At 42.9% G+C, this 27,862-nt stretch overlaps 1 protein-coding gene across 2 annotated transcripts in view; it reads right to left on the bottom strand.

The window, feature by feature from the left end:
• CENATAC (centrosomal AT-AC splicing factor) overlaps window positions 1-27,862 on the bottom strand; it is a 484,230-nt gene that overhangs the window by 223,214 nt on the left and 233,154 nt on the right. Inside the window, exon 6 of one of the 2 annotated variants that reach the window (XM_044080937.1) lies at window positions 24,819-24,883. The exons of the other annotated variant lie outside the window; for it this stretch is intronic. Within the exon in view, the coding sequence (XP_043936872.1) occupies window positions 24,819-24,883 (65 nt within the window). The remainder of the gene's footprint in view (window positions 1-24,818; window positions 24,884-27,862) is intronic. 2 annotated transcript variants of the gene reach the window in all.

Raw genomic sequence — 27,862 nt, 5'->3', positions numbered from 1 at the left:
CATCTGTCCTCCAAGCTATTGCACGTAGAATGGAATCTTTTCAGTCGAGCATTTTTTTTGGTGAAAAACAGACCTACATGTGGGGATCCCCATTTCTGGATTATGCTGAGAAATGTTTCCCCGATGCAGATGCCACTCTCAAGTTCCTGCTGAGATGATCTGCTAGAGTGTTTTGAGTCCCTGGGAGGTACTGTGCCATGAGGTGCAACCCCAGAGAGTGAGCAGTCTCCCAGACCTCCATTGCTAGTTGACAAAGAGGGTAAGAATGCATGCCCCTTATTTGTTTATGTCCCATGACTGTGGTATTGTCTATTCTGACAAGCAGGAGCCCTGCTTTCCACTGATCTTTGAAAGCCACCAGGCTCTTTGCACTGCCAACAGTTCTTTCCAATTTATGTGCTCATGTCTGAACTGATCTTCCCATCTACCGTGGGATTGAAGGTGCTGGAAATGAGCCCCCCCCCAGGCTGTCTCTAAAGCATCTGTGGTTAACGTTTGGCCCTGAGGGATGAACCTGAAGGGGAGACCCAGGTCCAGGGCTCATGGCCAAGTCCATCATGCAAATTCCTCCTCGAGACAAGGGATCGGCTGAATTTCTGTCTCCAGGGACTGAGTGCTGGCACCACAGATTCTTGAGGTATTACTGGAGCTTCCTCATGTGTAGCCTGGCCAGAGGGATCATGAGGATACAAGATGCCATGAAGCCTAGTTTTCTGAGGAATTCCCTGGCTGAGAGGCATTGTCTCTGCAAAATATTTTGGAAGTATTGAGTCAAGGAGAAGACCTTTTCTGGAGGGAGGGAGGAAGGCCTTTTGAGGGGAGAAATCCAGAATAGCCCTCAGGAAAACTATCTTGGTGGATAGGTCTGTGTTGGACTTGCAAAAATTTATGATGAACCCAAGGAGGTGAGGAGGGTTTGAGTGAAGGCCAGAGCTTCGAGGAGCTTTGAATAACTCATGGTTGAATGAGGCAGTCCATATAGGGGTAAATTTGGATCCCTCTTGTTCTGCAGAAGGCAATCGCAAGAGATATAAACACTTTGTGAAAACTCTTGGAGCAGTAGACAAGACAAAGGGCAGTGGAGAGAATAGAAAGTGACTGGTACCTGCTTTGAAGAAAAGAAAACTTCTGCAAAATTCTTCTATAGGAATGTGCAAGCAAGCATCTTTTAGGTCTAAGGTGACTATTAAGGCCAGAGGGGCTATCATGGGAAGAAGTTTTTGAATTTTGGCACCAGCAGGGACTGATTGAGGGTGGCAAGGTCTAGAATAAGACACCAAGCACCTTCCTTTCTGGGAACCAGGAACAGCCTGGAGTAGAACCTTTTCCTACTGAGCCCTGCGAGCATAGGTTGTGAATCAGAGCAAGGGCCTCTGCTCTTTGATTTTGTGGAACATCCACATAGCCCATGTACCTTAATGGCTCTTTGAAAGTGAACTTGTAACATTCTGAAATAACTTTCAGAACCCACCTGTCTGTAGTAATAAATGACCAGTTTTCTTAGAACAGGGATAGCCTTCCTCCTATCTTTTCTGGAGAGGGTGGGGGTGGATAGGGGAGTCATTAAGAGTCATTGCTGCTCTCTGCCAGGGCCCTGTGGCCTATAACTCCCCTCTGGGGTTTCTGAGGACCACTGCCTGGCCCTTTGTGACTGCTGCTGCCTTTGAGGCCTTTCCCTCCAAGGCTTCCACTGGCCTCCTTTTGATTGAGAGGGAAAGGACCAGTGTTTAGTGGCAACATTCCTACTAAACCTAAGAGGCTGAACTTGGAGGAACTTTGACAGTTTGCATAGCGTTTGCTTTATTTTCCACCTTTATAAGCACAGACTCAGCCTTTGGCCCAAAAATGAAGTCCTTATCCAGGAGTGCATCTAAAAGTTTGGATTTGACATGGTCTGGTAGGGTCTGTTCCCTAAGCCAAGCATACCTTCTAATAACAGATCCAGATACAGGAGCTCAGCTAGAAGCCTCCATAGCATCACAGCTGTAGTGCAAAGAGTGTGAAGACACCTGGGAGCTGGAATGGCAAAGGTCCAACAATTCCTCACAAATGTCTTTGTTCTCCAGGGACGATATATTTTACTTCATTTTATCTAAAATACTTTGTTGGTATTTTATCAACTGAAACTGGCAGTTACAGGCACTCATGTCTAGGGTAGCGTAAGTGTGTACTTTTTTTTACCAAACCTATCAAGGGCCCTGCTTTCTTTGTCGGTAGGTAAAGTGTTTTTTGAAGCGCTGGCTCTTGCTCTTGCTCCCTTGGGACCTGGAGTGACAACCTCTAGGTCAGCAGAGGGGTTTTTGAATAGACATTTATGCGAGTCCAGCATCCTGTAAAACCTGTCTGGTTTTCGAGGGGCTAGAGGGAAGAGTCCATTAAAACATCCTCTACCACCTCCAATACAGAAGGAATAACCAAAGGTTTGTATTCTGGGAGGTCAAGGAAAGTACAGTTGTGTACACTTACCATAAATGCAGATGTTCCAGTGTATTCACTGTTGCAGTCATCACATTTGGGTTATCTGCTTGCAGTAGCCCTCAGTCGGCCTGATTAACAAAGTCTTGGGTCCTTCGTCGGTTGCCGTCTCCTCTTCCATGACATCAGGTGTATAAAACATGCAGCCAGCGTCATTACATCAGTTTTTCTTGCCCAAGATGTCAGGTGCCCCCCTAATGGGAAGCAATTAAATCTATAAATATACAAGGTTGTACCTCCAACAAAAAAGCAAATACACCAAAAAGCTTTTAAGCATTGTAAAGGAGAGAAGAGGTATAGCCAAAAGAAGTCAGGGGGCTGGAGGGAGGGTAACCAGGACTGCAACAGTGAATACACTCTGTAAGTGTACACAACTGTACTATGTTCTTCGAGTTTCACTGTTGCAGTCATCACATTTGGGTAGATTCCCAAAGCTAAGGATGGGAGGAGGAATTTAGATAGCATAAAGACCAGCTATATAAGGTCCTGCAAGACTGCAGTGGCAAAGCCAGCTCTGGATTTAGAGAAAATTGTCAAATGGTAATGCTTGGTGAAAGTATGCTTGGTGAAAGTATGTACAGAACTCTAGGTAGCAGCTTCTAGGGTGTCCCTGGTAGGTACGCCTCTGAGAAAGGCTGTAGAGGTAGATGCAGCCCTGGTTGAGTGGGGTCAGATCCCCTGTGGTATAGGTTTTCCATGGTGTTTATAGCAGAAATGAATGCAATGGCCTATCCATTTGGAGATGGTTTGCTTTGAAATAGCCTTCCCTTCTGTCCCTGCAGCAAATGTCACCAGCAGTTGTTCAGATTTCCTTTGAGGTTTAGTCCTGTCCAAGTAGAATCTAAGTTGTCTGTGCACATCTAAGGAGTGCAGTATCAGTTCCCCTTTGTTCTGTGGATTAGGAAAGAAGGCTGGCAAATGAATGGACTGATTAAGGGCCACACTGGATACTACCTTTGGCATGAAAGAGGGATTGGTCCCGAGGGACACCATGTCCGCATGAAAGATGATGAAAGGCTCTACTGCCACAAGGGCCTGTAATTCAGATACCCTTCTTGCTGAAGTGATTGCTGAAAGGAAAGCTGTTTTCCAAGAAAGGAATTTTAAATCTGCAGTAGCAGCTGGCTCGAAAGGAGGAAGGGTGAGTTTCTCCAATACAAAGTTAAGGTCCCAAGGCTGGAGTTGGAGCTCTCCTCGGTGGTCTTAAATTTTTGGCCCCTCTGATGAACTGCTTGAGCAGTGGATGAGAGAAGAAGGGAGGTTCTGTGTTATAATGAGCTGAAATGGCTGAGGTGTGAATTTTTATTGAGGAAAGACAGGCCCTTGTGAAGCATCTCAGTTAAGTATTGTAAAATCTGAAGTAAACTGGGCACTGCTGTGTTCATCCCTTGAGATTGGTTCCAGGCACAGAATCTTTTCCATTTTCAGCATAAGATTTTCTAGTATTAGGCCTCCTTGCCTCTAAAATGATATCCATCACCGGTTTACTGAGGGATGGTAAAGGAGAGATTAAGTAATTAGCCAGGCTGCTAGGTTCAGTGTTTGAAGCTGAGGGTGCAGAATCTGGTTCTCCTGCTGAGACAGCAGGGTAGGAGTCTGAAGCAGATGCCATGGGGCCAACAGTGACACACTGCGCAGGAGGGCGTACCAGTGCTGTCGTGGCCAGTCTGGTGCAATCAAAATCGTCCTTGGTTTATCTTGTTTGATCTTTAGTAGTGCTTTGGACAGCGGCAAAGGAGGAAAGGCATAAACAGTTTTCTTTCCAGCTGAAGGACAGAGCATCCACTTTCGAAGCTCGTCTGCGGGGAGTCCTTGTGCAAAACTGTTCCAATTGATAGTTCTGGGGGGAGGCAAACAGGTCTATATCTGGGCTCCCCTATTGCTTGTCAACATGTTCAAAATCCTTGGTTCCAGTTTCCACTCGTGTGGGTCCCTGAGATTTCTGCTTAGTCCGTCTGCCAGTGTATTTGGTTTTCCTGGCAGGAATCGAGCTTGTAGATGCACTTGGTAGCTCAAGGCTGTGTTCCACAATGCCATGGCTAGTCTGCAGAGGGAGTAAGGCTGTGTACCCCCCTGCTTGTTTACGTACCTCATAACAGTGGTGTTGTCCATCTTTACCATTTACTGTCCTGGAAGTATGTGGTCCCTGAAGGCTGTAGAGCAATCTGTACAGCTAACATTTCTTTTAGACTGATGTGCAGGTGCATTTGATTTGGGTTCCATTTGCCCTGAACTTCCCTGCCAGGTGCGCCCCCCCATGCATAGTATGATCTGATGTGCCTGCTGTTAGGGTTTGGGTGGCAGGGGGTAGGGTGAATGGTAGTCCCTTGTTTTGGTGGCAAGCCTCTGTTCACCAAAGGAACTCTGGGCGTAGGCAAGGTATGATAAAAAATCATTGCTTCTAGATCCTGAGTGTTGACACCATAGGCTTTTCAGATACCACTGTAGTTTCCTCATATGCAGTCTTGCATATGGAATTAGAAGAATGCAGGAGGCCATGAACCCCAAGGCTTGTAGTATTTGCCTTGCAGATAGCGGGGTTTTTGTGGCCACTTGTTTGAAGTAGGTTGTCAAGTGAATTTGTTTCTCTGGCATGAGGAAAGCCATCTGGGAAGTTGTATTCAAGCTTGCTCTCAGGAATATAATTTGTTGACAGGGTACCAGGTGTGATTTCTTTTCGTTTGTGGTGTACCCTAGACAAGTTAGCACCCTTTGTACAAAAAGCCAGAGGATTCAAAAGTATGTCCTGGTTTTCTGCCTGAATTAGACAATCATCCAGGTATGGGTACATTTGAATATTTCTTTGCCTGCAAAATGCAATGACTGGAGCTAGGCACTTTGTGAATACCCTGGGCAAAGTAGATAAGCCAAAGGGCGGTGCAGAGAACTGACAGTGAGTGTAGCCTGCTTTGAAGCATAGGTATCTTCTGCAAGATTCCTTGATTGGGATGTGCAGGTATGCCTCCTTTAAATCTAGTGTTGCCAACCAGGCATCTTTTCCTAGCATAGGAAGCAATTGGTGAAGAGTCAGCATTTTGAATTTTGGAATCACCAAAAAGGTGTTTAGAGTAGACAGGTCCAGGATAGGATGCCATGAATTGTCTTTTTTTTGGGTACCAGGAAAAATCTCAAGTAGAAACCTTGTCCCTTTTCCTCTTCTGGTACCAACTGAATAGCCCCTAAGCTTAAGAGAGAGAATACTTGCTTTTGGGCCTCTGCCCACTGATTTGGAGGTAGATCTGGCCAACCGCTTGGAATTGGTAATGTGCGGAAGTGAAATCTGTATCCTTGGGACACTATATTTAAAACTCATTTGTCCTGGGTAATAAGTCCCCAGTTCTTTGCATGTAGTGCCATCTTTCCCCCCAAAGGGGCAGTCAGTTGAGAAGTGCTTGGAAGTTTTAAAAATAAGTCACTGAGACAGTTTAACATAGGGGGGAGTTTTACTACTCCCAGATTTGGAAGTGGAGGCCCCCCACTACTTAGTCCTGTGCTTCCCCCTGGGACTGAAGCCTGGGTGCTCTGCTGGATTTGGATCTGGATCTGGATTTGGACTGAGAAGGTTTGGAAGAGGCATGAAAGGACCAACTCTTAGAAGGCCAATGCCTACTAAATCTCGGAGGTTGTACTTGTAAAAAAATCTTTAACGGTTTACATAGATTTAGCTTTTTCCTCCATCTTTTTAAGAACTTATTCTGCCTTGTTCCCAAACAGGCAGTCCTGATTTAAGGAAGCATCCAGTAATTTTGCTTTAACATAATCTTGCAAAGACTGCTCCTTAAGAAAAGCATGCCTTCTAAGTACAGACCCAGTTACAGCAGCCCTGCAAGATGCCTCTAGTGAATCAAAACCACATTGCAATGTATGTTTACCAACTTGTACAGCAAGGATGCATTAAATCCTGTAAATCCTTATTTTCAGCACAATCAGCAATCAACATAATTTTCTGGTTAACCAATCCAATAATATGCTGCTGATACTTGAACATGTGAAACTGGCAATTCAAGGCCCTAATGGCCAAAGTTGCAGAAGTGTATAACTTCTTACCCCATCTATCCAGCGCCCTGGAGTCTCTGTCAGAGGGGGTAGGATTTTTGGCAGTAGTAGCTTTAATGCCCTTGGGTCCCTGTAAAATGGTTTCAGGATCCGCAGTAGGATTTATGAAAAGGAACTGAGACAGGAACCCTGTAATATCCATCAGGTTTTCTGGGAGCAGAGGTAAAGATTCAGGGGTCATGCTAGATTCCAAAAAGGCATCATTCAACAATGTCCAGTACAGGAGGTATAGCTAAAGGCCTGTGCTGGGGCAGGAGTAAGAAATCCTTAAGCCTCTTTTTAGAATCAGAGAAATCCTTACTTTCCCAACGAAAATGCTCCCTGAGAGTATGCCAAGTTTCACCAAAACAGAAATCCTCTGGGGGGAGGGGGGCAGAGGGACTAGAGTCCTTAGCATCAGAATCCTCATAGGTAGATAAGGGTAAATCCTAGTCATCAGAGGAAACAGAAATTTCAGAATCCTGGTCAGAAGTATCATAAGCAAACTCAGTCCTAGGTCTCTTAGAGGGGGAAGGTGGGCTTCCCCTGAATAAAGTAATAAGATCTTCAGTCATTCTTATCATTTGTTTTTTAGGCACAGAGGCCTGACCATGCAGTCTGGACGTCAGTTTTCTATGCAAGGTTTGAGATTTAGGCCATGATGAAGAAGATGGCGTTGGTTTAATATGTAAGTCTGTATGCCTGAATACACCCTCGGAAACCAGTGCCTGCACAGCAGCTCCGGACCCATCCAAGGTAAAGACATCCATAGGTTCCACAGTTGAAGCATCTCGTAGCATACTGGACTCCGAATGGGTCTCAGTAGAGGCCTGCGAATTTGAAGTAGCGGGTATCAGGGGCTGCGAAAGCACCTCCCTGAGTACCAGCGCCTCGGCGGCCTGTCTCTGTCTTTATCTTTGCATTTTTTTTTGGAATGTCGGTAGTCGGATGGCTTACCGAAGACATATTGGGATAATTAAACCGAGCACCAAAATATTTAGAAGGGAAAATATACCGACGATGGATAGTTCGTGGTTTAAATAAAGCACAAAACCGACAGTGAGGTACATCGTGCTCAGGGAATAGGCAAGGAATACAGTACGAAAGAAAATCTTTATGAGGTATTTGCTTTCCACAAGAAATGCAAATTATTTACTTTTACTGACATCGGATTAGAGCAAGAAAAAGTTTCCCCAAGGGGTACACTTAGCTTTTAGTTGACGACTTTGGTTCTGAAACTCAAAAACGAAAATTTCACGAGTCGGCCAACCGGCACTTGAGAACTGCTTTTGCTTCAGGCACCACACGGCAAGAAAGACTGATGTAATGACGTCGGCTGCATGTTTTATACCCCTGACGACCTGACCACGGAAGAGGAGACAGCAACCGACGAAGGACCCAAGACTTTGTTAATCAAGCCGACTGAGGGCTACTGCAAGCAGATAACCCAAAAGTGATGACTGCAACAGTGAAACATGAAGAACATAGCCCTAACTCTCTTTTTTAGGTTGTGGGCATTCCTATGCCTCCCACTGGAAATGTTCCCTCATTGCATGGAGCGTCTCCCCAAAACTGATTCCTTCAGGAGGTGAAGCTGAAGGCAAGTTCTCCAGTAATTTGAATCTTCAAAAGAAGTAAGGTAGGGTCCCTCCTCAAAGACAGACTCCTCCTGGTCAGAATCCTCATCTGAGTCAGAAGTTTCAGAGAAAACTTCAGGGATAGGATCCTTCTTCCTTTTCCCTGGGGAAGTCTCCAAAGGGGAGTTGCCTAGCTCTAACTAAGGAGATGAGGTACTCGGCTAACTTGACCAGGTCTTGCTGATAACCTGCTGAGTGGGAGCCAGTAGGGTCTAGGCATATGACCTGCGGTAGAACCTTTCTTAGAAGTAGCTTTGGCCTTGGGTCTATGCATCTCCACAATCCTGACAACAGTCTCGTTTTAAGGCTGAACTGATGTAGTTTGATCCCCAGAAGAAACATTGCTAGTACAAGATCGCTCGCCTGAAGCAGAGGTCTACTGAGCGACTCCAAACCAGACTGGCAAACTGAAAGTTAAGGCCTGTGTAGAAGTTAAGGGACCTGACAGCATGTTGGACTACCTAAGGGTCTTAATGGAGGCCTGTGCCACTACCACGGTCACAGAAGGCGGCTGCGAAAGCACCCCACCTTCCTCAGCAATAACAAGCCTTGGGGGCTGACAGACGGTGAATGGCTGTTGTCCAAAGCCCTAAGCTTGGGTCTTTTCTCCCCTATCCTTCTTACGCTTAGGGAGCTCAACCTTGGGATGGCCATCGAATGATGTGAAGAAGACTGCAGACTAATATGTCTAGTTAAGATTTCGGCCCTACACCTGATGGTTCTAAAATTGAAACTGGTGCAAAAACAGCAAATGGAGACGTTGTGATCCGGACCTAGACAGGTGACACACAAAGTATGAAAGTCTTGGTATGGGATTTGCTTACCACAATGGAGAGAATTGTTAACCTTATCTGACATAAATTAAAAGTAAGAAAAACAGTTCCCCAATGGGGTACTTAGCTTTAGAAGACTTCTCTCTGGTGCAGACAGACCAATGGACTGAAACACTGCTTTGGGCTCCAACGGCAAGAAAAGACTGATGCCACGGCATCAGCTGGCTCTCTTTATACCCAAGCATATTGATGTCAGGGTAGGGCATCTGCCAGCCTTAGGACAAGGGAGAATTTGACTCTGGGCCAGCCAAGGGCTTCCACAGCAGGAAATCCCACAAGTCAGGACTGCAACAGTGAAACACTAAGAACATCAATGATGAACCAGAGGGAATCAGAATGTAAGAAAATACCTTTGTTGTTGGTGGGTCTTGACGCAGAGAAAGCATTTGACACAGTAAGCTGGGATTTTATGAGTAGGGCACTGGAAGCATTTGCATTCCCCAATACAATAATAAGGTTAATTAGAAATACAATGATAATATTGCTATGTTAAGAAAAGTTGGCTTTATTTGCGGATAATATTTTGTACCTGATAAATCCAGAAAAGGACACCTCAGTCTTATGGAACTTTTTGAGACAGTTCCAAGCCTTTTTGGGATAGAAAACTAATGAAGGTAAAACAAAAGCTACAGCTGTAAATTATATACCCGCTCACAAATATGGTTCAGCAATGCTCACATTTTTGGGGAAAAGATAACATGAAGTACTGAGACGTACGGATTAAAAAGGCTTCTGTTATGGTAGTTACTGATACGTAAGGAAGAGACTAAACAAAAGATAATACAATTGGGAAACTTTTGCTTAAGGATATGGACAGTAAAATCAAGCAGTGAAAATGCTTTTAATCCCTTTAGTCTTCTACACAGGCCAGGCACACTTTTGTCAACCAGAGGTGAAGTTGTGGATAATAATTAATACAGAACTGAAGGAATTTATCGAGGAGGGGAAACAGGGCAAGAATTAAGTGGGTTAAGTTGATCATTCCAATGGAAGGAGGTGGTTTAGGTTTAGCTGATTTGAAGGGATATTTTAGAGCTACACAGTTGGGGCTTGTACACATAACACAAGCAGAAGCTTATAGTTCAATGTGGAATGGAATGATGAAGCAAGGGGGATGTTCAAGAAACAGTGAGAGTAGGATTTTGGATGCAGATCCTTAAGGAAAACCACCACCACCACACAAAATATTATATTCACAAAGTAACAAAGTATTCTAGGAACTAAACCAATACTCAAGCAGGGAAAAGTAGTAGGGTGGGATGAGGCCAAGAAGACATTTCAGGTGCAGGCTAAAGACCGACTTCCCTACAGGCAAAGAGAAAGGGACAAGGGGAAGACCTGCTCTAGTAGACTTTTTAGATGAATGTAGAACAGATGCAACGGTTAAAAAAGAATTAGTATGGCATATAAAACACTGAAAGATAACTAGAAGAGTCAATCAGAGGTGGTTAGAAAAGAAAGGCAAGAGAGACTGGAAAAGCAATTTATAAGAAAACAATGGGAAGACATATGTAATGCTCCCAAGTATGCCGCCAACTCCAGAAGGTTTCAGATCTTTGCTTGGAATGTTTACATAGGTATTTTTATATCCAAAGCAGACTTTAAAGAATTTTTCCTCAGGTAGACATCAAATGTTGGAGGTGTGACGGAGCAGAAAAGTAATTGGGAAAATATGTTTTGGGAGTGTAATGAGTTGGCAGATTTTAAAATTCCCTACAGAGAACTCTATCATAAATATTGGGTGAGCAAATGGCTGTAAGTAAGGAAATTATTCTTTTGAACTAGGATACCAGATCTGAAATGCTTAGACTTTTGCAAGGCTTTATAAAGTTTAATTCTGTTGGCTGCCAAAAAAACAATAACTCGAAAATAGAAATCAAAGTCTACACCAACTGTATTTGAGTTACTGAATATTACAAAAGAGATAAAAGTACTGGAAGAGATGCCTTTGGAAAAGCGAAGAAGCAAAATTACATACAAGTAAATGGAAGTTTTGGAAACAATACATGCATAATAATGGCCAGGAGGAGTGAGGTTTAAGGGAAGGCAGGAATACAGCAATTTTCTGTAATGTTGGACTGATGATGATAGCAAGAAAATATATGTGATGTATACTGTATTTAAATTAAAAATGTTAAAATGGTTTGTTTTCTTTGCTGTTAATGTACATTTGTCTTGAGTGATAATTTAATAAACGTGTTTAAAACACAACTAAAATCTCTGAGAATGATAAGTCATATGCTGAAATGGAGGTGGTAGTATATAGGTCTGTTTAAGGACAGGCTTGCACTGGACAATTGCTATTCAGCTTACCATTTAAAGGCTAGTTCTGCTAATTGCCCAGTGGCCCTTTTCCAAGTGGTTGGACACTTTTTCTAATCTGTGTACACCAAATCAAATGCAGAGAGAGAAAAAAGGATTAAGAAAAATAAACGATCTCTTCTCGCATTTGACTTGGTGGGTCATTCTATACTTTTGGATTGTGTGGAGCATTATTATGTGATCGCTGGTATTGTCCTTAACTGGTTTGCTTTATACCTATCAAGCTGTACTCGGAGGGTTGTATCAGAGGTAAATTTAACATCCTCCCACCCTCTGATCTGAGGTACTACAGGGCACCATTCTTGGACCTTTATTGTTCATCATTTACCTGCTGCCGCTAGGTGACATTATTAGAGAGGTTTGCAATACCATTCTTATGCAGATGACACAGTTTTAACTTTCATTCCCTCAGGACACTGCAACAGCTCTCAACTCCCTTTCACATGATCCAGAAATTATCCATGAATTTTATTGTCAGACATAGGCTTAAGCTCAATACCTCAGACTATTGTTTTGATGGTACATGCAACAATGACAGGACCCTTCCTTTTCTATTCTGTCCCCTGATATTTTCTAGTAGGATGACATACTTTCATTTGTGTCAGAGGTTCACAGTCTTGGTATGATACCTGACAATGGGTTAACACTCAAGGGATAGAGCTCAGCTGTTGTCAAGTCTTCCTGGTTTCCATGTATAAATCACCCCCAATCAAGCACCTTATTTCTGGTAGTGACCTCCCCTGCAGTGCTGCATTCTTTGGTTTCGTCCTGTTTAGACTACTTGCTCTTTTCAAGTTGGTCCAGAATTCTGCTGTTCGGATACTAATGGGGTTTTCAGGATACCAATTTTACAGAATCTTTACTGGCTACCTGTAAACAGCAGATTATCTACCAGACTCTTATCTTAGTTTATCTAATGCTTCACAGTTGTGGCCCACCATAAGCATCAGACCTTCTTATATATAAATTCTAATTGTTCACTCTGACCCAGTACTCAAGATCTCCTGATAGTTTCATCTAGTAACATTGAATCAGGTGGGTGATACTCATTTACTTTTCAAGGCCCTCTGCTATGGCAATTTCTTCCTGGTTGGCTTCAGGACTCTCCTACTTCAGCAGGATTTAAGAAAGGATTAAAAACACACCTACTTGAGCTGCTTTCTAGTAATTAGCTCTGTTTTTACATCCCACTGTTTATTACAATTATGTGCTATGTCCTATGTTTTACTGTTATTTACAAATTTCTACAGTCCTTAGGCTCAGGCACTTAAAACTGAACCTGTTTCTCATGGATTACTTAAACATAATCTCTACTTGGTCTGTAAGATAATGGCTAATCAAATTCTTTTTGAAAGTCTATACCTTGAATGCACTGCTGATAGATTTCCTTAGTTGGTATTGGTCCCAAACACCAAAAACAAATAAATGTTATAACTGCCTCATGTACACAGACAACCCTCTCCTCCTCCCACATAACACAAATACTTGCGAGAGATGCAGCTATTTAGCCAAACTGGAGGCTGAGCTCTCTCAACTCAGGACTGGCAAGACCAGACAGGAGGAGAAGGCAACTACACACAACACAAAACCAGCCTCACATAATGCTACCACACCACTGAATCAAACACATAAACACACAAAGACATACTCGGAGGCTCTGAGTAAAAATTTACCTAAACAGCAGAGGCCTCCAAAGCAGACACCCAAACAACTGCTACCTCAAGACACCCCACAAGCAACACATAAACCACAAAAGCAGTGTGCAAAGCAGTCACAGCCCTTAAGGCCAAATACAACACCAAACATACTTGTCATAGGTGACTCCATAGTCAGACACACTGGCGTCCCACTCACCAGGCTGAAGAAGGAGAGGGTCACAGTAAGCTGCCTATTGGCTAGAATCCGCCACATAACACAAGCACTCGGGTCACTCCACAGCAAGTACAAATATGACACAGTCATTGTCTATGCTGGTGTGAATGACCTGAGACGTACCTCCCTGGACTACATGAAAAGACACCTCGACGAGTTCTCTGATTATGTAGCCCAGGCAGGTATGACCTAACCCTGAGCAGTATCCTTCCTTCACCAAGAATGATGCCACAATATAGAGACAAGATGATCAGCTTTAACAATTGGCTTAATGTCTGGTGTCATTCAAAGGGGATCCAGTGTCTGTCTGCCTGGGATGACATGCTTGACAAGCCATGCTGCTTCAAGGGACGGCTTGCACCTGTCACCCTGGGATTCCGGATATTGGCTAAGGCTCTTGCCACCCCCATAGTGCCTTTTTTAGGCAAGGCTCAAATTCTAAACCTACCACCCTAGAAAACAAAAATGGGAAGAAACCGAGGGTAATGCTGCTCAATGCCAGAAGTCTAAATCTCAAAATGCACTTTTCGAGGCCCTTCTCAGTATGGAGAACATCGATGTCTGTGCTGTAACTGAAACCTGGTTCAAGGCTCCTGACAGCACCCCAGCACTATTAGGTTTTACCTCATATCATGCGTTCCGGCCCCAAAACCCGGACCACACCACAAAAGGAGGGCTGTATCCATATTCATAAAGGATACTCACACCTCCAGGTTGGTGGCAACGCACGAAGCTTCGGAAACCATCCAGGTGCAACTAACCACAGGCAAAACTGCTCTACAAATTGTAGCATGCTACAGGCCACCCTCTCAAACTCAGGAACCCCACACAACCTTCCTGAAGACACTGGAGGGTATAAATGTATCTCTCAAACACCAGCATATTGGGTGACTTCAACTACCCGAATATAGACTGGGAACATTACTCAAGCCCTAACTTTCTAGCCCAACGGTTCCTGGAGTTCATAAATTCAAATGCCATGGAACAGCTAGTCACTGTCCCCACGAAAGGAGAAAATATACTAGATCTCATTATCACAAACATGGGGACAAAATGCTCCACACCGGAAGTATATCCCTCATTGGTGAGATCTGATCATAAAGTAATCTCACTGGAAATCCACATCCCGCCCCCACCCCCAAACAAAAAAGACCACAGTGAAGAACTTCTCTAAAGCAAACTTCACACTACTCAAGACTGGTGTGGTATCCTTCAAGGCCCCTGAGCCAGTGGAAACCACAACCCAAGCTGCGGAAGCCCTTACAAATGCCTTCTATGAACACCTCCAGGACTGCATGGATCAGGCAATCCCAAATAAAACCAGGGCTCTTTCCACAAATGGCAAACGTCCAGTCTGGTGGACCCCAGCCATTAACAAACTTTACAATAAGAAGAGAAAGCTATTACACGATAGAACAAAATCCATAAAAGGGAGGTCACCCCTGATCATTATTAGTAAAAAAAATACGAGCACTCATAAAATCAACTAAGGCCAATTTTGAGAGAAAAATTGCCATGGATTCAAAGGACAATCATAAGGCCTTTTTCAGCTATGTTAGGAACCTGGGTGGAAACTCCCAGATATGCTCAGAATTAGTCCAAAATGATACAAAAATCACTGAACCCACAGACATTGCCAACATACTGGCAGACAGGTTCAGTGCAAACTTGACCCCTCTCCCCTAAAGGAGAGATAACTATCCCAGCGAGTGTAGCCTCCCAGACATCTCAAATGTGCAGGTGAAAGCTGCCTCTCTAAAGCTAAAAACACAGCATCAATGGGACGGATGGTGTCCCCGGCTGTGTGCTACACGAGCTAAATGAGGAATTAAACCCGCACATAAGGCAGCTGTTTGATCTCAGCCTTACCACAGGATACGTGCCCAAGGAGTGGCGTACGGCAACTGTGGTCCCACTCCACAAAGGCGGTGCCTCTACGGACCCTGGTAATTACCGCCCCATAAGCTTAACAAGTCTAGTCTGCAAAGCTATGGAGAGGATCATAATGGAGCTCATAAACAAAGATATAGGGGACTTGCAGACATTGGACCCGACCCAGTCTGGCTTAGTCAAGGGAAGATCATGCCTTTTGAACTTGGTCGACTTCTTCGAAACAGTCACCAAGGCCATTGATGAGGGAAAGGCAGTCCATACAGCCTACCTTGACCTTGCAAAGGCTTTCGACACAATACCCCACTCGGGTATTGTAGAAAAACTTTCCAGCTTAAATGTAAACCCATATGTCACAAGATGGGTTGCAAACTGGCTTAAGGACAGAACCCACAGGGTTAGAGTTGCTGGCGCTATGTCAGACTCCAAGCCGGTCACAAGTGGTGTCCCACAGGGCTCAGTCCTTGGCCCCTATTGTTCGGCATCTACTTCTCAGAAGTACAGGCCAACATGGGAGGACTTTGGCTGACAAAGTTTGCAGACAACTGCAAACTGGGCGCCATAGTGGAAAGTGCATCCGACACGGATATCCTTCAGAAGGGACTCACGGAAACAGATAGCTGGTGCCAGAGCCATGGCCTGAAGTTAACGCCAAAAATGTATAGTCATACCCTTCGGGAAAAACAAGGTAACCCCAAGCTACCATATAGGTGGCAATCCACTAAGCACAGAAGAGGTTATCAGGGACCTGGGGACCCAGGTTGACAGTGACCTTTCTTTTGACACTCACGTTGCTAAAGTGGTTAGAAAGACCTTCTACATTGCCCACCTGATCATGAAGGGATTCACATCCAGATCTAGTGATGTCATTGTTCCCCTGTACTCTTCACTTATCAGACCAATGATAGAGTACAATACCCCATTCGGGATGTATCTCGCCCGACATCTGCAGCAATTGGAGAGACCCCAAAAGTTCCTCACCAAAAGGATAAAGGGACTCCAAAATCTGTCATATGCTGCCAGATTGAAGAAACTCCAGCTCTATTCAGTCGCATACCGTCTGCTCAGAGGTGACATGTGCCTGACATACAAGGCCATGTCCAACCCGGAATTAATGGACATGCTCCACCTCAAAAAATCCAAATCCACCAAAACCACTAGAGCAAGCGACTTAAACCTTAGCACGGATATAAATAGGGCGTGCTGGAGGGATAGATTTATCACTCAGAGACTCCCTATGCTGTGGAATAGAGTCCCGGTCCATGTGAGGCAGAGCACCTCGCTGGCTCTGTTCAAGAGAAATCTTGACCTGTGGATGGGAGATCGTAGGTTTACCCCGGGAATCATCTCTGTGTCACTGCTGGACAGAGGCACAACAAACTAATGGGCACAGTATTTTTTCATATAAGGGGTGGCATAAGCCACAAAAATTTGGGCAAGGCTTATAAATGCCTTGGGGCAGATAGCCTAGTATAAACCTATGAACCTATTAATAACAGAAAAAAAAATGACAGCTACATTATACAACACTTTCCAAGATAATTAAATAAGTTTCCTCTTACACACAAGTTTATCATTAGCATTTTTTAATACTGTTTGCATAAGGGAATCATATTTACTGAAGGCCAGGAAGTTGTAAGCTTACTGCGGTGGTGGTGCTGCAGTAGCATTGTCGCCTCACAGTAAGACGTTGTCCAGTTCGATTCTCAGCTAGAGCGTCTTCTGTGTGGAGACGTGTAAATGGGTGTACCTTCGTTGAAGGCTGTGCGTCAGGGCTGGCAACTCGGCATGTAAACATCTACTGCCAATCATTAGCGGACCGGAGTTCTGCTGTGGCGACCCCTAACTGGGAAAAGCCGAAAGACACAACAAGGAAGTTGTAAGCTTGACATTCAAAGACATCAACTAATGGATTCACAATTTCCACCTCTTAGACAAATTACTCACACAGATGTTATGTCAGGTGGCAGCAGCCAAACCATTTCTCAAAATGTAACACCCTTTCTCTTACTGAGCCATGTAAACGTATAGTTGTGCATGAACTTGCCATAACAGTAGATGTCCTACTGATCACTGCTGCATAACGTGGATGTCTGGCCATGGTACCAGCAGCCAAACCATTGTGCCATGGTACTAGCAGCCAAACCATTTCTCAAACACCCTTTTCTCTTACTGAGCCATGTAAACATATAGTTGTGCATGAACTTGCCATAACAGTAAATGTCCTACTGATCACTGCTGCATAACTTGGATGTCTCGCCATGGTACCAAAGTCAAAACCTTCCATACAGCTATACGTCCATGTATTATCTAAGCCTGCAGGCGCAAGGGTACATAAGCAGATGTACGAGTGAGAAAACCTCAGACTATCTCAAAGCCAGGAGACCATAGGACACAAGATTGGCAAAGGTCAGCTAAGTGGTGAGAAGACAGAGAATGGCTCCCCCACAGTCCATGACAGATAGGACAAAACCTAGTTAAAGACAAAGAAGGGGGATGGAAGGACAGGAAGTAATAATGAAGACATGGCTAATAAGTGCACCTTAATCGAGGTGTAGGCAACACCACTTTTAGTAGTTCACACAAGTACAAGAGGATAGCAGAAACCCTAGTTTGTATAGGGTACTGTTTTCTAGCATGACACCAGCCCGAAAATCTTTTTCATTTGTATACTCCCGACTTTCTAGTAGTAGGTTCCCTTGTCTCCAAAGCACCTGCAGCATGAACTCAGAAAATTGGTGTCTGAAAGAGATCAGAATCCTATTGTCGACAGTGTCAAACTGAAAAAACTTTGGGATGAAGAAGAGCCCCTGTGTTGCATGAGCAGGTCCACTGTGTGGGATAACTTGTGGTGATGACCCCTAGATAGGTGGTAGAGGAGGAGGATCCAATGCTGCCTTGGCCAAAAGTGAGTCATCAGTTAAGATCTTTTTAGTTTGTCACTGTGGATCATTAACATAATCTGGGTGAGTACAGGTGGGTGGGGCGTAAAGAAATCTCCTTTCCCAAGAAAAGGACATGGCATCCATCCTCCATGCCTGAAGACAAGCAGTCCTGGAGTAAATAGCTTCAGTTGCTTGTTGTGAATTTATCAAATAGGTCTATCTGAGAAATACCCCATTTGTGGACCATATCTAGGAAGAACTCTTTATTCAGCATCCACTTGTGAGGGTCTTCCCTTGATCTGCTTTGGAAGTTCGCCAGGACATTGTCCTGAGGGTTTATGGCCTGTTCCCACACTAGAAGGTCCAATCCACATATCTGATAAGGCTTTGTCCCCCCCCCCAATTTACATACCACAAGACTGTGGTATGCCTACAAAAATTGTGTGGGGACCTAGAGAGCAAGTGTGGGAGAAAGTGTGCAGGGCCTGACTCAGTGCCCGTCTCTCTCTTGCTCTCTCTCTCTCTCTCTCTCTCAGGTTGATGTGTTCTGTCCTCTGATTTGCTGGCATTGTCACCGGACAAACAAGAAGACCATCCACCACAAGCTACATCTGAGGCATGTGTATGAAGGTCCTGGTAAAGTATCTACAGCTTGAAGTGAAGACCTGGGTTGAGGTTTACCCAAGATGTCCACCACTGCAATTCTTTCTTTAGAAAATGAAGTGAAATTCAAGTGTCTAGAGGATGGGAATGCTGGGACCAGACAGATTTCAGGTACTATAAAATCTTGGCACACAATGCCAGTGACAAGAGAGCGAACAAAATTTTCAAAAATGCAGAAGAGCAAAAGAGTGAATAAAAAGATCAAAAATGCAAGAGAACAGCAAATCTTGAATATTGTTCTCCTCCTTTAAACTCCTTTTTTGCAAGGAGGCAAGAACCCTGCATCCCACCCTATTGTGAGGGGCAAGCTGCCCATTCCCCAAACTTGTATATATATCAACTCTGACATCAACATCAGCATTCGTCGCGACTGCACAAACAAAAAAGGTGGAGGGGTAGCAATTCTCTACAAAGCAGAACTACAAATTAGCAGTCTAACTCTTAACCTACCCGCAGATAATAGTGCAGAAATAATTATCTCTAAACTACAGCTTAACTCACACAAATCCATAAACATCATCTGCTCCTATCTTCCCCCAGGAAATAACCACAGTATACTCGAATACATTCTAGACTGGCTTTCTTCTAACCTCTCTCAAGAAACCATAGTCCTTGGTGACTTTAACAGACTGGAATTTATGCAGCTGCACTAACCCCACCACCCTAATCAACCTGTATGGTTTCTCGCAAGCTATAAACTCCCCCACCAGAATAAATAAACTTAACAATAAAGAAACCACCTTAGATTGGATACTTACAAATAGCCCACGACAAAGATACACAACAGGAACCCTTCCAGATGACCTAAGTGACCATTCACTAATATATATTATCAGACATAAAACAAGCCTAACTATCCCTATTAGTGTCAGAACAGTCCGTACCAAAAAACATTTTGACCCCGAACTGTTCCAAACTGAACTTAAACAATGTAACTGGTCACCTCTAAAATCTCTCCCTATAAATAAAGCTGTTGAATACTTCAATACCACTTTCTTAGCAATCCTGGACCATCATGCCCCAATACGTGCTATTAAAAACAAAACTAAATGAGCCCAGTGGCTCTCAAATAATACTAGGAAACTAATCCTTTGCAGAAATAAATCTTGGGATAAATAGCGTTCCCACAAAGGATACTATTGATCACCAAACCTTTAGACAACAAAGAAATATTACGAAAAAAGCCATCCTACTAGATAAAAAGAACTTCTATCTCCAACTTCAACAATCCTCCGTTAAAGAACCACAAAAATTTTGGACTAGTATTAAACTTCTATACCCAAGCAAAACTGTCACACCTAATCCTCTAGGCTCCAACCCTGACTGCCCAACACAAACAGCCAACACCTTTAACTCTTTCTTTACTACTATACTGAATCTTGCAAACCATCTATCCCCTGACACCTCTAATCTGCCTATTCCTAATACCATTATTCCACCTAGAACCAATACCCACACATCCTAGTATCTGTTCCCTAATCCAAAAACTAAAACCCACTACCCCCTCAGCTGATAAACTCCCAGCAGAATTCCTGCAAAAAGGAGCTAAAGCAATTGCTTATCCCATCTCCATACTGATCAATAGAACCTTAAAGGAAGGCACTATCCCATCTATTTGGAAAATTTCCTACATTATTCCTCTTCACAAAGGTGGAAACTCCAATGATTTCTCCAACTATCGCCCCATAGCTCTCCTCTCTCCACTTGCTAAAATAATGGAGAAATGTACTCACAAACAATTACTTAACCACCTTCTCCATCACAATCTACTAGCTGTCAACATGGTTTCCGTCCATTCCATAGTACCACCACAGCCTTGCTATCCTTCACTAACTGCATCAACGAAAATCGCAACAATAACATTCTTTCTTTTGCATTCTTTGTTGACCTATCTAAACCCTTTGACATGGTTAATCACCAACTCCTCCTACACATATTGAAGTCCCTCTCACTTGACACTCTTGCTATGAACTGGTTTACATCCTACCTTGAAAACAGGCAGTTCTCTGGCAAAATCATCTTTCAAATCTCCTTCCTATTTCACTAGGTGTTCCTCAGGGTTCCATATTAGGCCCTCTACTGTTTTCCATTTTTATAAATGACCTTCATCTATCAACTCCACTCTTTACCTGCATTCAATATGCAGATGACTCTACTATAATTTGTTCAGCCACATCCCAGACCGAACTTCATTCTCTTACACAAAAAGCTTTCAGCACTGTAGAACGATGGTTCTCTAACCGTTGTCTTCTCCTCAACCCGAAAAAAACTAAACTATTACTCTTTACACCTACCCATATATCCACCCCTCTACATTTCACTCTTACATCCAATAATGGCACCCTTATTTCTCCTGACCCCACCACCAAACTCCTAGAAATTACAATTGATAATCACTTAAACTAGGATCCCTCTATAGAATCAAACCATTCCTTACAGCAGAAGCTAGGACCGCAATAGCTAGAACCCAATTAATCTCCACCCTATTCTATGCTTCTCCCATATATACTAACCTTTCTAAAAATAACCTCAACAAACTGGCTATATCATATAACAATACTGCGAGATTTGCCACAAACTCACCTTTCAGGACTCATCACTGTCTGGGCTGGCTAGAACTCCTTAATCAGCTACAATTTAACCAACTCACAATAGCCCATAAAACCCTATACCAACCCAGCAACACTCCTACCCTCATTACTCCATATAATAACCTCAAGAATTTACGCTCCTCTAATAAAATGGTGATTAATACTACCTTATCAAAAAACTTAGCAGGTGACTCTTTATTCTCTAACTAAGTTGGTAAAGTATGGAATCAACTACCACATGATCTTACATCTCAGACTTCTCTCCCACTCTTTAAAACTAATCTACAACTTTTTCTCAATAACCACTGGTTATGCTCTTGTACCAACCCTGACTGTTATCCTTAACTGTTCCACTCCAACACCACTATATTCCTACCAATAAACCCTCTATATACTACACTCTATATATTAACCTATATTTACTTAAATACTAATGTCTCTGAGTCTCGACTACTATTTTCCTTATTTGTCTATTTTAAGTCAATTTTTCTATTTTTTATGTAATATTTAAGTCAATTTTTTTTTCTATTTTTTATGTAAACTTTTTTTTACTCAATTTTGTATTACTGTCTTTCAATGCCTTTTGTAATCTTTTATGTTACATTTTAAAGTTTTGTAAGTTTTTTTTCTGGAGCTTTTCTCCCCGGGCCTCTACTGAAAACGGACATGTATCCAGTTGGACTAGCCCAGTCAACAAATGTAAAATAAAATAAATAAATAAATAAACATACCTCAGACAAAAGGGAATACTCTAGGAAATGGCCATCACGGGCTTAGTACGTGCAAGTCTGTTTTTTCGGCCAGTCTCTGTCTTTCAGTAGAGACTTGAGATGGTACTGATATTTCAAATGGCTCATAGGTAGGTACTAGGCTATCAGCCCAAGGGCCTAAGTAAGCCTAGTCAACAAGGTTCCCTGGCATACGCTACCCAAGAAAGTTATTTTCCTGTGCCCCTGTCAAGCAGAGCCACAGAAGTGATCCCCAGGGTGCATTTCCTATTTCCCATCCACTTACCAAGATTTTTCTTGAAGAGTGCTAATGAAGAACTTTGCATGACATAGATGGGTAGCTTGTTCCAGAGTATGGGAAGTCTCTGGGACAGGAATCTATCCCTCCAGCATGTCCTGTTTATTGTGGTGACAAGGTTTAGGTCCCTAGAGCGTGTAGCTCGGAGGGATTGGGATTTCTTTAGGTGTAGCATGTCCAACAGCTCTGGGTTTGACATAGCTTTATATGTTAGGCAGAGATCACCTCGGAGTAGGCGATATGCTATGGAGTAAAGCTGGAGTTTTTTGAGACTGTCGGTGTAGGGCATCTGTTTGAGGCCAGTGATCTTCTTTGTGAGGTACTTCTGTGGCCTTTCCAGCTGCTGCAGATGTCTTGTGAGGTACATTCCAAAATGGGCATTGTACTCTATAATGGGTCTAATGAGTGTCGAGTAGAGGGGAACAATTACCTCTTTTTTCCTAGATGAGAACCCTTTTGTGATGAGGTGTGCCATGTCCAAGGATTTTCTGACTACTGTGGCGATGTGATTATCAAAGGAGAGACCACTTTCCACCTTGGTCCCCAGGTCTCATCACACATTCAGCATTAAGTAGGCTGCCGCCTATGTGGTAGTTCATGGGTACAGAGTTTTTACCAAAGGGGATGACAATGAACTTTTTGGCAATGAGCTTGAGGCCATGCTTCTGATACCAGGCATCTGTCTCAGTGAGGCCCTTCTGTAGATGTCCACATAATTTGGGGACTCAACTATGGCTCCTAGTTTGCAGTCATCTACGAACTTTGTTAGCCAAAGGCCTTCTGTGTTTGGTATCTTACTTCTCTGAAGTACAGGCTAACAGGAGAGGTCCCAGGACTGAACCCTGTGGTACTCCTGCCTTGAATCTTTCTCAAATGGAGTCTTGCAAACAGCACCATGATTATGCCATGAATCCCAGGGACCCGAGAACTTCTGTTGAAGTGCAGGACTGAAGGGGCAGAAGAGACTGGAAGTAGTCAGAGAAGGCCAATGTAGGCCTTCCTTCCACAAAAGGAAGTGAGTGTCCAGCCTGCAGCCGAGAGAGACCAGGTCTTGGGTAGGGTTTATCACGAACCCCAGACTGTAAGAGAGAGATAGTGAAGTTGAGTGCTGTAGAACAATCTGCTGAGAGGTTACCTGTATTAACAAGTCATCTACATATGGGGAATATTTGAATTCTCTGAGTTTCGCAAAAGGAAATGGCTGGTACCAGGCACTTTGTGATTGCCCAAAGGGTAAAGTTGAGAACTGAAAATGTGATGAACAAGGTGAAAACTCTTAGGAATTTCATGAACAAAGGGTGAATGGGGATGGAAGATAGGCATCCTTCAGGTCTAAAGATACCAGGAAACACTGAGGGGCGGGTGAAAGACAGAAGAGTCTGGAGTGACAACATTTTGAATGAGGAGACTATTAGAAAGTTGTTGTGAAAGGGCAAAACAAGTCTGGAATATAACCTTTTTCCTACATAAGTTTGTGGAACAGGTTCTACTGTGCCTTGTTCATGCAGGGACTGTAAGGTAGGAGCTACAGACCCAGCAGCTGTGCCTGAGAGACTCTGGCATCCTCACTCCACATGAAAATACTAGGCTGGACAGTAGGAGGAGGCTTTATTGCCAGACTTACCATAATTACTTCTTTCCTTTCCATATCCTTGAAGAGGTACCTGCAACTCTTTTACATTAGGATGATAAAATGATCTGGTGCAGCACATTTAATTTGTGTCATCCTACTGACACACTGACAAAAATTTGTATTGTTTTTCTGTCCCGCTTACCTAATGACCACCTAATCACTCTCTGTGATCATGCCTAACCTAATCATTCTGTTACTGGGGCATGAAACAGGCGCAGTGCAGCCACCATCCACACAGTTATGGCGGTTCTTTCTTGATTCTTTTTGGCCACAACTACTCCACTTGTTGCTGATGTGCATGCTTGCAGACAACGGCCTGATATGGTCTCCTTTGTGAGTATGTGTAATTTGACATACACACACCCAATCACCCAGGTCACTGACACAGCTTCAGGCACTGCACCATGGACCTTATTTGCATTAACATGCTGATAAATGAAAAAGACAGTAGCATAATGCTTAAAGCCTAAAATGATCTAAAACTGTATCAGTCAATTATGGAAATTTAAATCCAAAAGCTAATGCAAAGAAATGATACCAACAGCTACTACACACTGGAGATGTGGTCAAACTCAGGTCATGCTGAGTGATAATAAAGCACTGGAATTGAGAGAGAAATTGGCAAGACTGATTGGGTTGTTGCTAAATGCAGCAATCAGCCGTCAAAAATTTTGACGGGATAAAGAGCCAAGTTTAGTAAAAGAACAAATCCTACAAACTACCACAATGGCATATCATCAACAGCACTCTGAAGAATGGCATGAAGATAATACAAAAATGTCCACAGGTCTGTTTTTGAAATTACTGCTAAAATAAATATAATAAAATGAAATGTCACAGCAATGCTTCTCAGCTATTTTCTATACCATATTCTTATGTAATGTCTAATTCTCTTACAGCCATAAACATAAACTATTACTATATGCAACAACTACAAAAAATGGAAAGCTTCTTACCTCTTGTCAAAAGTTACAACATCAGATTCAGAGAATCCATTCTGCGCATCCTGTTCGGCCTGAGGCTGGGTTTGATTCAGGAAAAATCAACAGTGTGCTTTTTTTTCAATAACTGCATTACTTGACATTATTTAAAAGAAATTAGAATGCTGTTCAATTTACATTTATGTCCTTCTAAAACAGGACTGACACTTGAAAAGGCCCACCACATTTGTACAAGTTGTTGATACAATACTGATTTAATATTTCCATCAACAATCAGGTCAATTACAACCTTGGTCTGCAACAGGAGCTACAACAGTCACATAATCTAAATGTCAATGCCAACAGCACTGTTACAGTAACATGGTTCAGAAACATGTAGCCGTACATATTGTCAAAAGTTGCACTTTACCATAGACATCACATTAATGGGCAACAGAATTTAAACATCTATCTGGCAAAGACAGCTGCATCTTCAACTTTCAGAGATTATTATTTTCACTGATATTTACACTTTAAGATGTAAAATGCTTAATACTTTAAACCACCACCAAATGCTGGTTTTAGGTCTGAGGCTGTAACAACATAGCAAATATTATGACTCTGAAGTCTACCTTACTTGCTGCTGATAAAAAGTACACATCTGTATATGTGAGGAGGTTTGCAGATGCCAAGTGATAGGGAGATAAGAACCATCTTAGCCTTTTTTCTTTCTTCACTGTCATTCCCCAGATAAACTATGTAGCTAAGGAAGGGGGTCTCAGAACTGTGACTACGCAGGGGATTTTTTAAAAAATATGTACGTAAGGGAGTTACAGCATGAACTGGAAGGGAGCCAAACACGCAACAACACTCCTGCTCATCACAAGTATGCTTCTGCATGTGCAACCAACTGTATCTGCTCCTAGTCTCCCCAGCAAACTAAACTAATCAGACTGTTCACAGTTGTTGCACCATTCTCCAATCTAGGGTGACCTAGTATGTCAAGTACACCTCCCATGAACAACAGCTGACATCAACCATGTGATACCCCCCAACCAAGCTGGTTGCTGGATCTAGCTATCCACATGTACCTCTTAAATTGTTTGATATTATCTAGGAATTTTCTCAGGAAGATATTTATTTTATTTTCCATTTGCTGATGGGTTCAGTTCAGGAAGCTACAATAAACAATAATAAAAACAAACAGTACATTAAGTAAGGTAGCATGCATTACAGTTCAGTTACAAAGAATGACTAAGATAAATGTTCAGTCTGATAACTATCTGACAAACTTACTTAATATACCAAGCATTACACTATATACAACTGACATGAGGCGAGAGAAGAAAGGAATAGGAAGAAGTGAATGGAGATTAGTTACTGTTCTTAGGGTAGACAAAAATGCAAAGGAATAGGGGACAGAAGCTTTGGGATAAAATTTCAGTAAAAAGTACGAATGACAAAATGTGAATTACATATTCTTTAATTTCTTATGTCTCCTTTTTATAACTGGATGTAGACCTCGTGGAAGGAGGAGACTGACTGGATTTTTTATTGCAGGGATTCCTATATATGGACAGCCACTATAAAACACTGTAGTCAATATTCTGAAGTTTGTTCATAGGACAAATAGGGAAGGGGTTGTGTAGTTGTGAATTAAAGACTTTAAATCGTACATTTGATGTTGTTAATTTTCATTCACTCCTTACTGATGGGTCTCTGTTCCATCCCCAGAACAGACTCGGCCAACATAACAAGCTCGCTCCAGCACCAAAACTCTTAAGTCTTACCCATAGTGCCCCTCTCCTCATTTCCCTAGATCTCGTTTGGCACATAGTATACAAGATGTGTCAAGCCAGCTCTCAGCTAAGTACTTGTAATTTTCATATATTCTTGCCTTTTTTCAAATGGTCTTTCTTTAGCCATTGTTGATAGCTTTGCTTATCATTTCTCTCTCCTAGAGTGTTTTTTTCCTACCTTTTCTTACCAGTTTGGTATTCTTCGTACCATTGTTGGTACAGGCCCCTCCCTTACTGCTGTGGTAATTGTCATACCATCGTTGGTATTTCTCCCTTTCTCCCCCTTCTTTATCCCTTACTTCACACTTGTTTAAAAAAAATAAAAATAATCTTTTTAACTGTGTGTTTATCTTTCTCTGGTTGGTTTACAGCTTTTGACAGGATTTTCATCTTCTTGTTGCTGTAGTGACTTGTTTTTTTGGGATATTCATAATGTCTGATAAAAAAGGGACAACCAGATTTAAGCAATGTGATAAATGTAGTAGAAAGATGCCCAACTCCGATGGGTATCTTTCTTGTGTCTATTGTCTCGTTCCCCACCTCCAGGTTCCACCTACTTGTGAATTTTGTAAAGGATTCAGCTCTCGTACTTTAGCAGAGTGTAAAAATAAATTAATCTTAAAAGGAAAATCCCTTTTCGGAGGCACTATCTGAGACAGAGGTTTCAACACTTAAGAAAGACACTAAAAAGTGAAGTCTTCGGTTCCAACATCTCCTAGTTCTACAGAACCGAAGCCTTCTAAGACTCATACTGAACCGAAGACAAAACTTCCTAAACTGTTAGCACTGACACTCTCAGCACAAGAGCCTAAAGCTCCATTCATGGTACCAACGACAACCTTAACCTCTGGTATGGTGCCAATAATTTCCTCAGCACCAGACACCCTTCTGGCACCAACAATAGTATCTCCCTCTAATCCGGTCACTCCCTCCCCATCACAATACTTGGGTCCTTTGACCTTGGTATAGAAAAGTGAAATTTTAGCTAGGATAAAATATTCCCCGTCCATCGACTCCTTTTTTGGACTACAACTTAGTCCTTTTCTGGAAAGGCCTAACTCTCCTTTCGGGTTATCCACCCATTCAACCAGGAGTCTTTTGGAACTGGATGTAGTGAGGCTTGTTGATCAGCTTCCAGCAGCCAGAGGCATCTCAACCCCATTCAAGATGTCCCTCCCATCTGGAGCCGAGGGATTTTCTCCACAGACTCCAACATATGATCCTCCTTCAACCTCCTCTCAGGCTTTGGAGTCCTCAGTTCCGGTGCCAACTTCTTCGGTT

This window comes from Protopterus annectens, chromosome 8.part0 (genome assembly GCF_019279795.1).
Source record: "Protopterus annectens isolate FY-2018-M chromosome 8.part0, PAN1.0, whole genome shotgun sequence".
In the NCBI taxonomy this organism is placed as follows: Eukaryota; Metazoa; Chordata; order Ceratodontiformes; family Protopteridae; genus Protopterus; species Protopterus annectens.
Note: the sequence above shows the minus strand (reverse complement) of the source record. Positions and strands in the feature narration are given on the sequence as shown.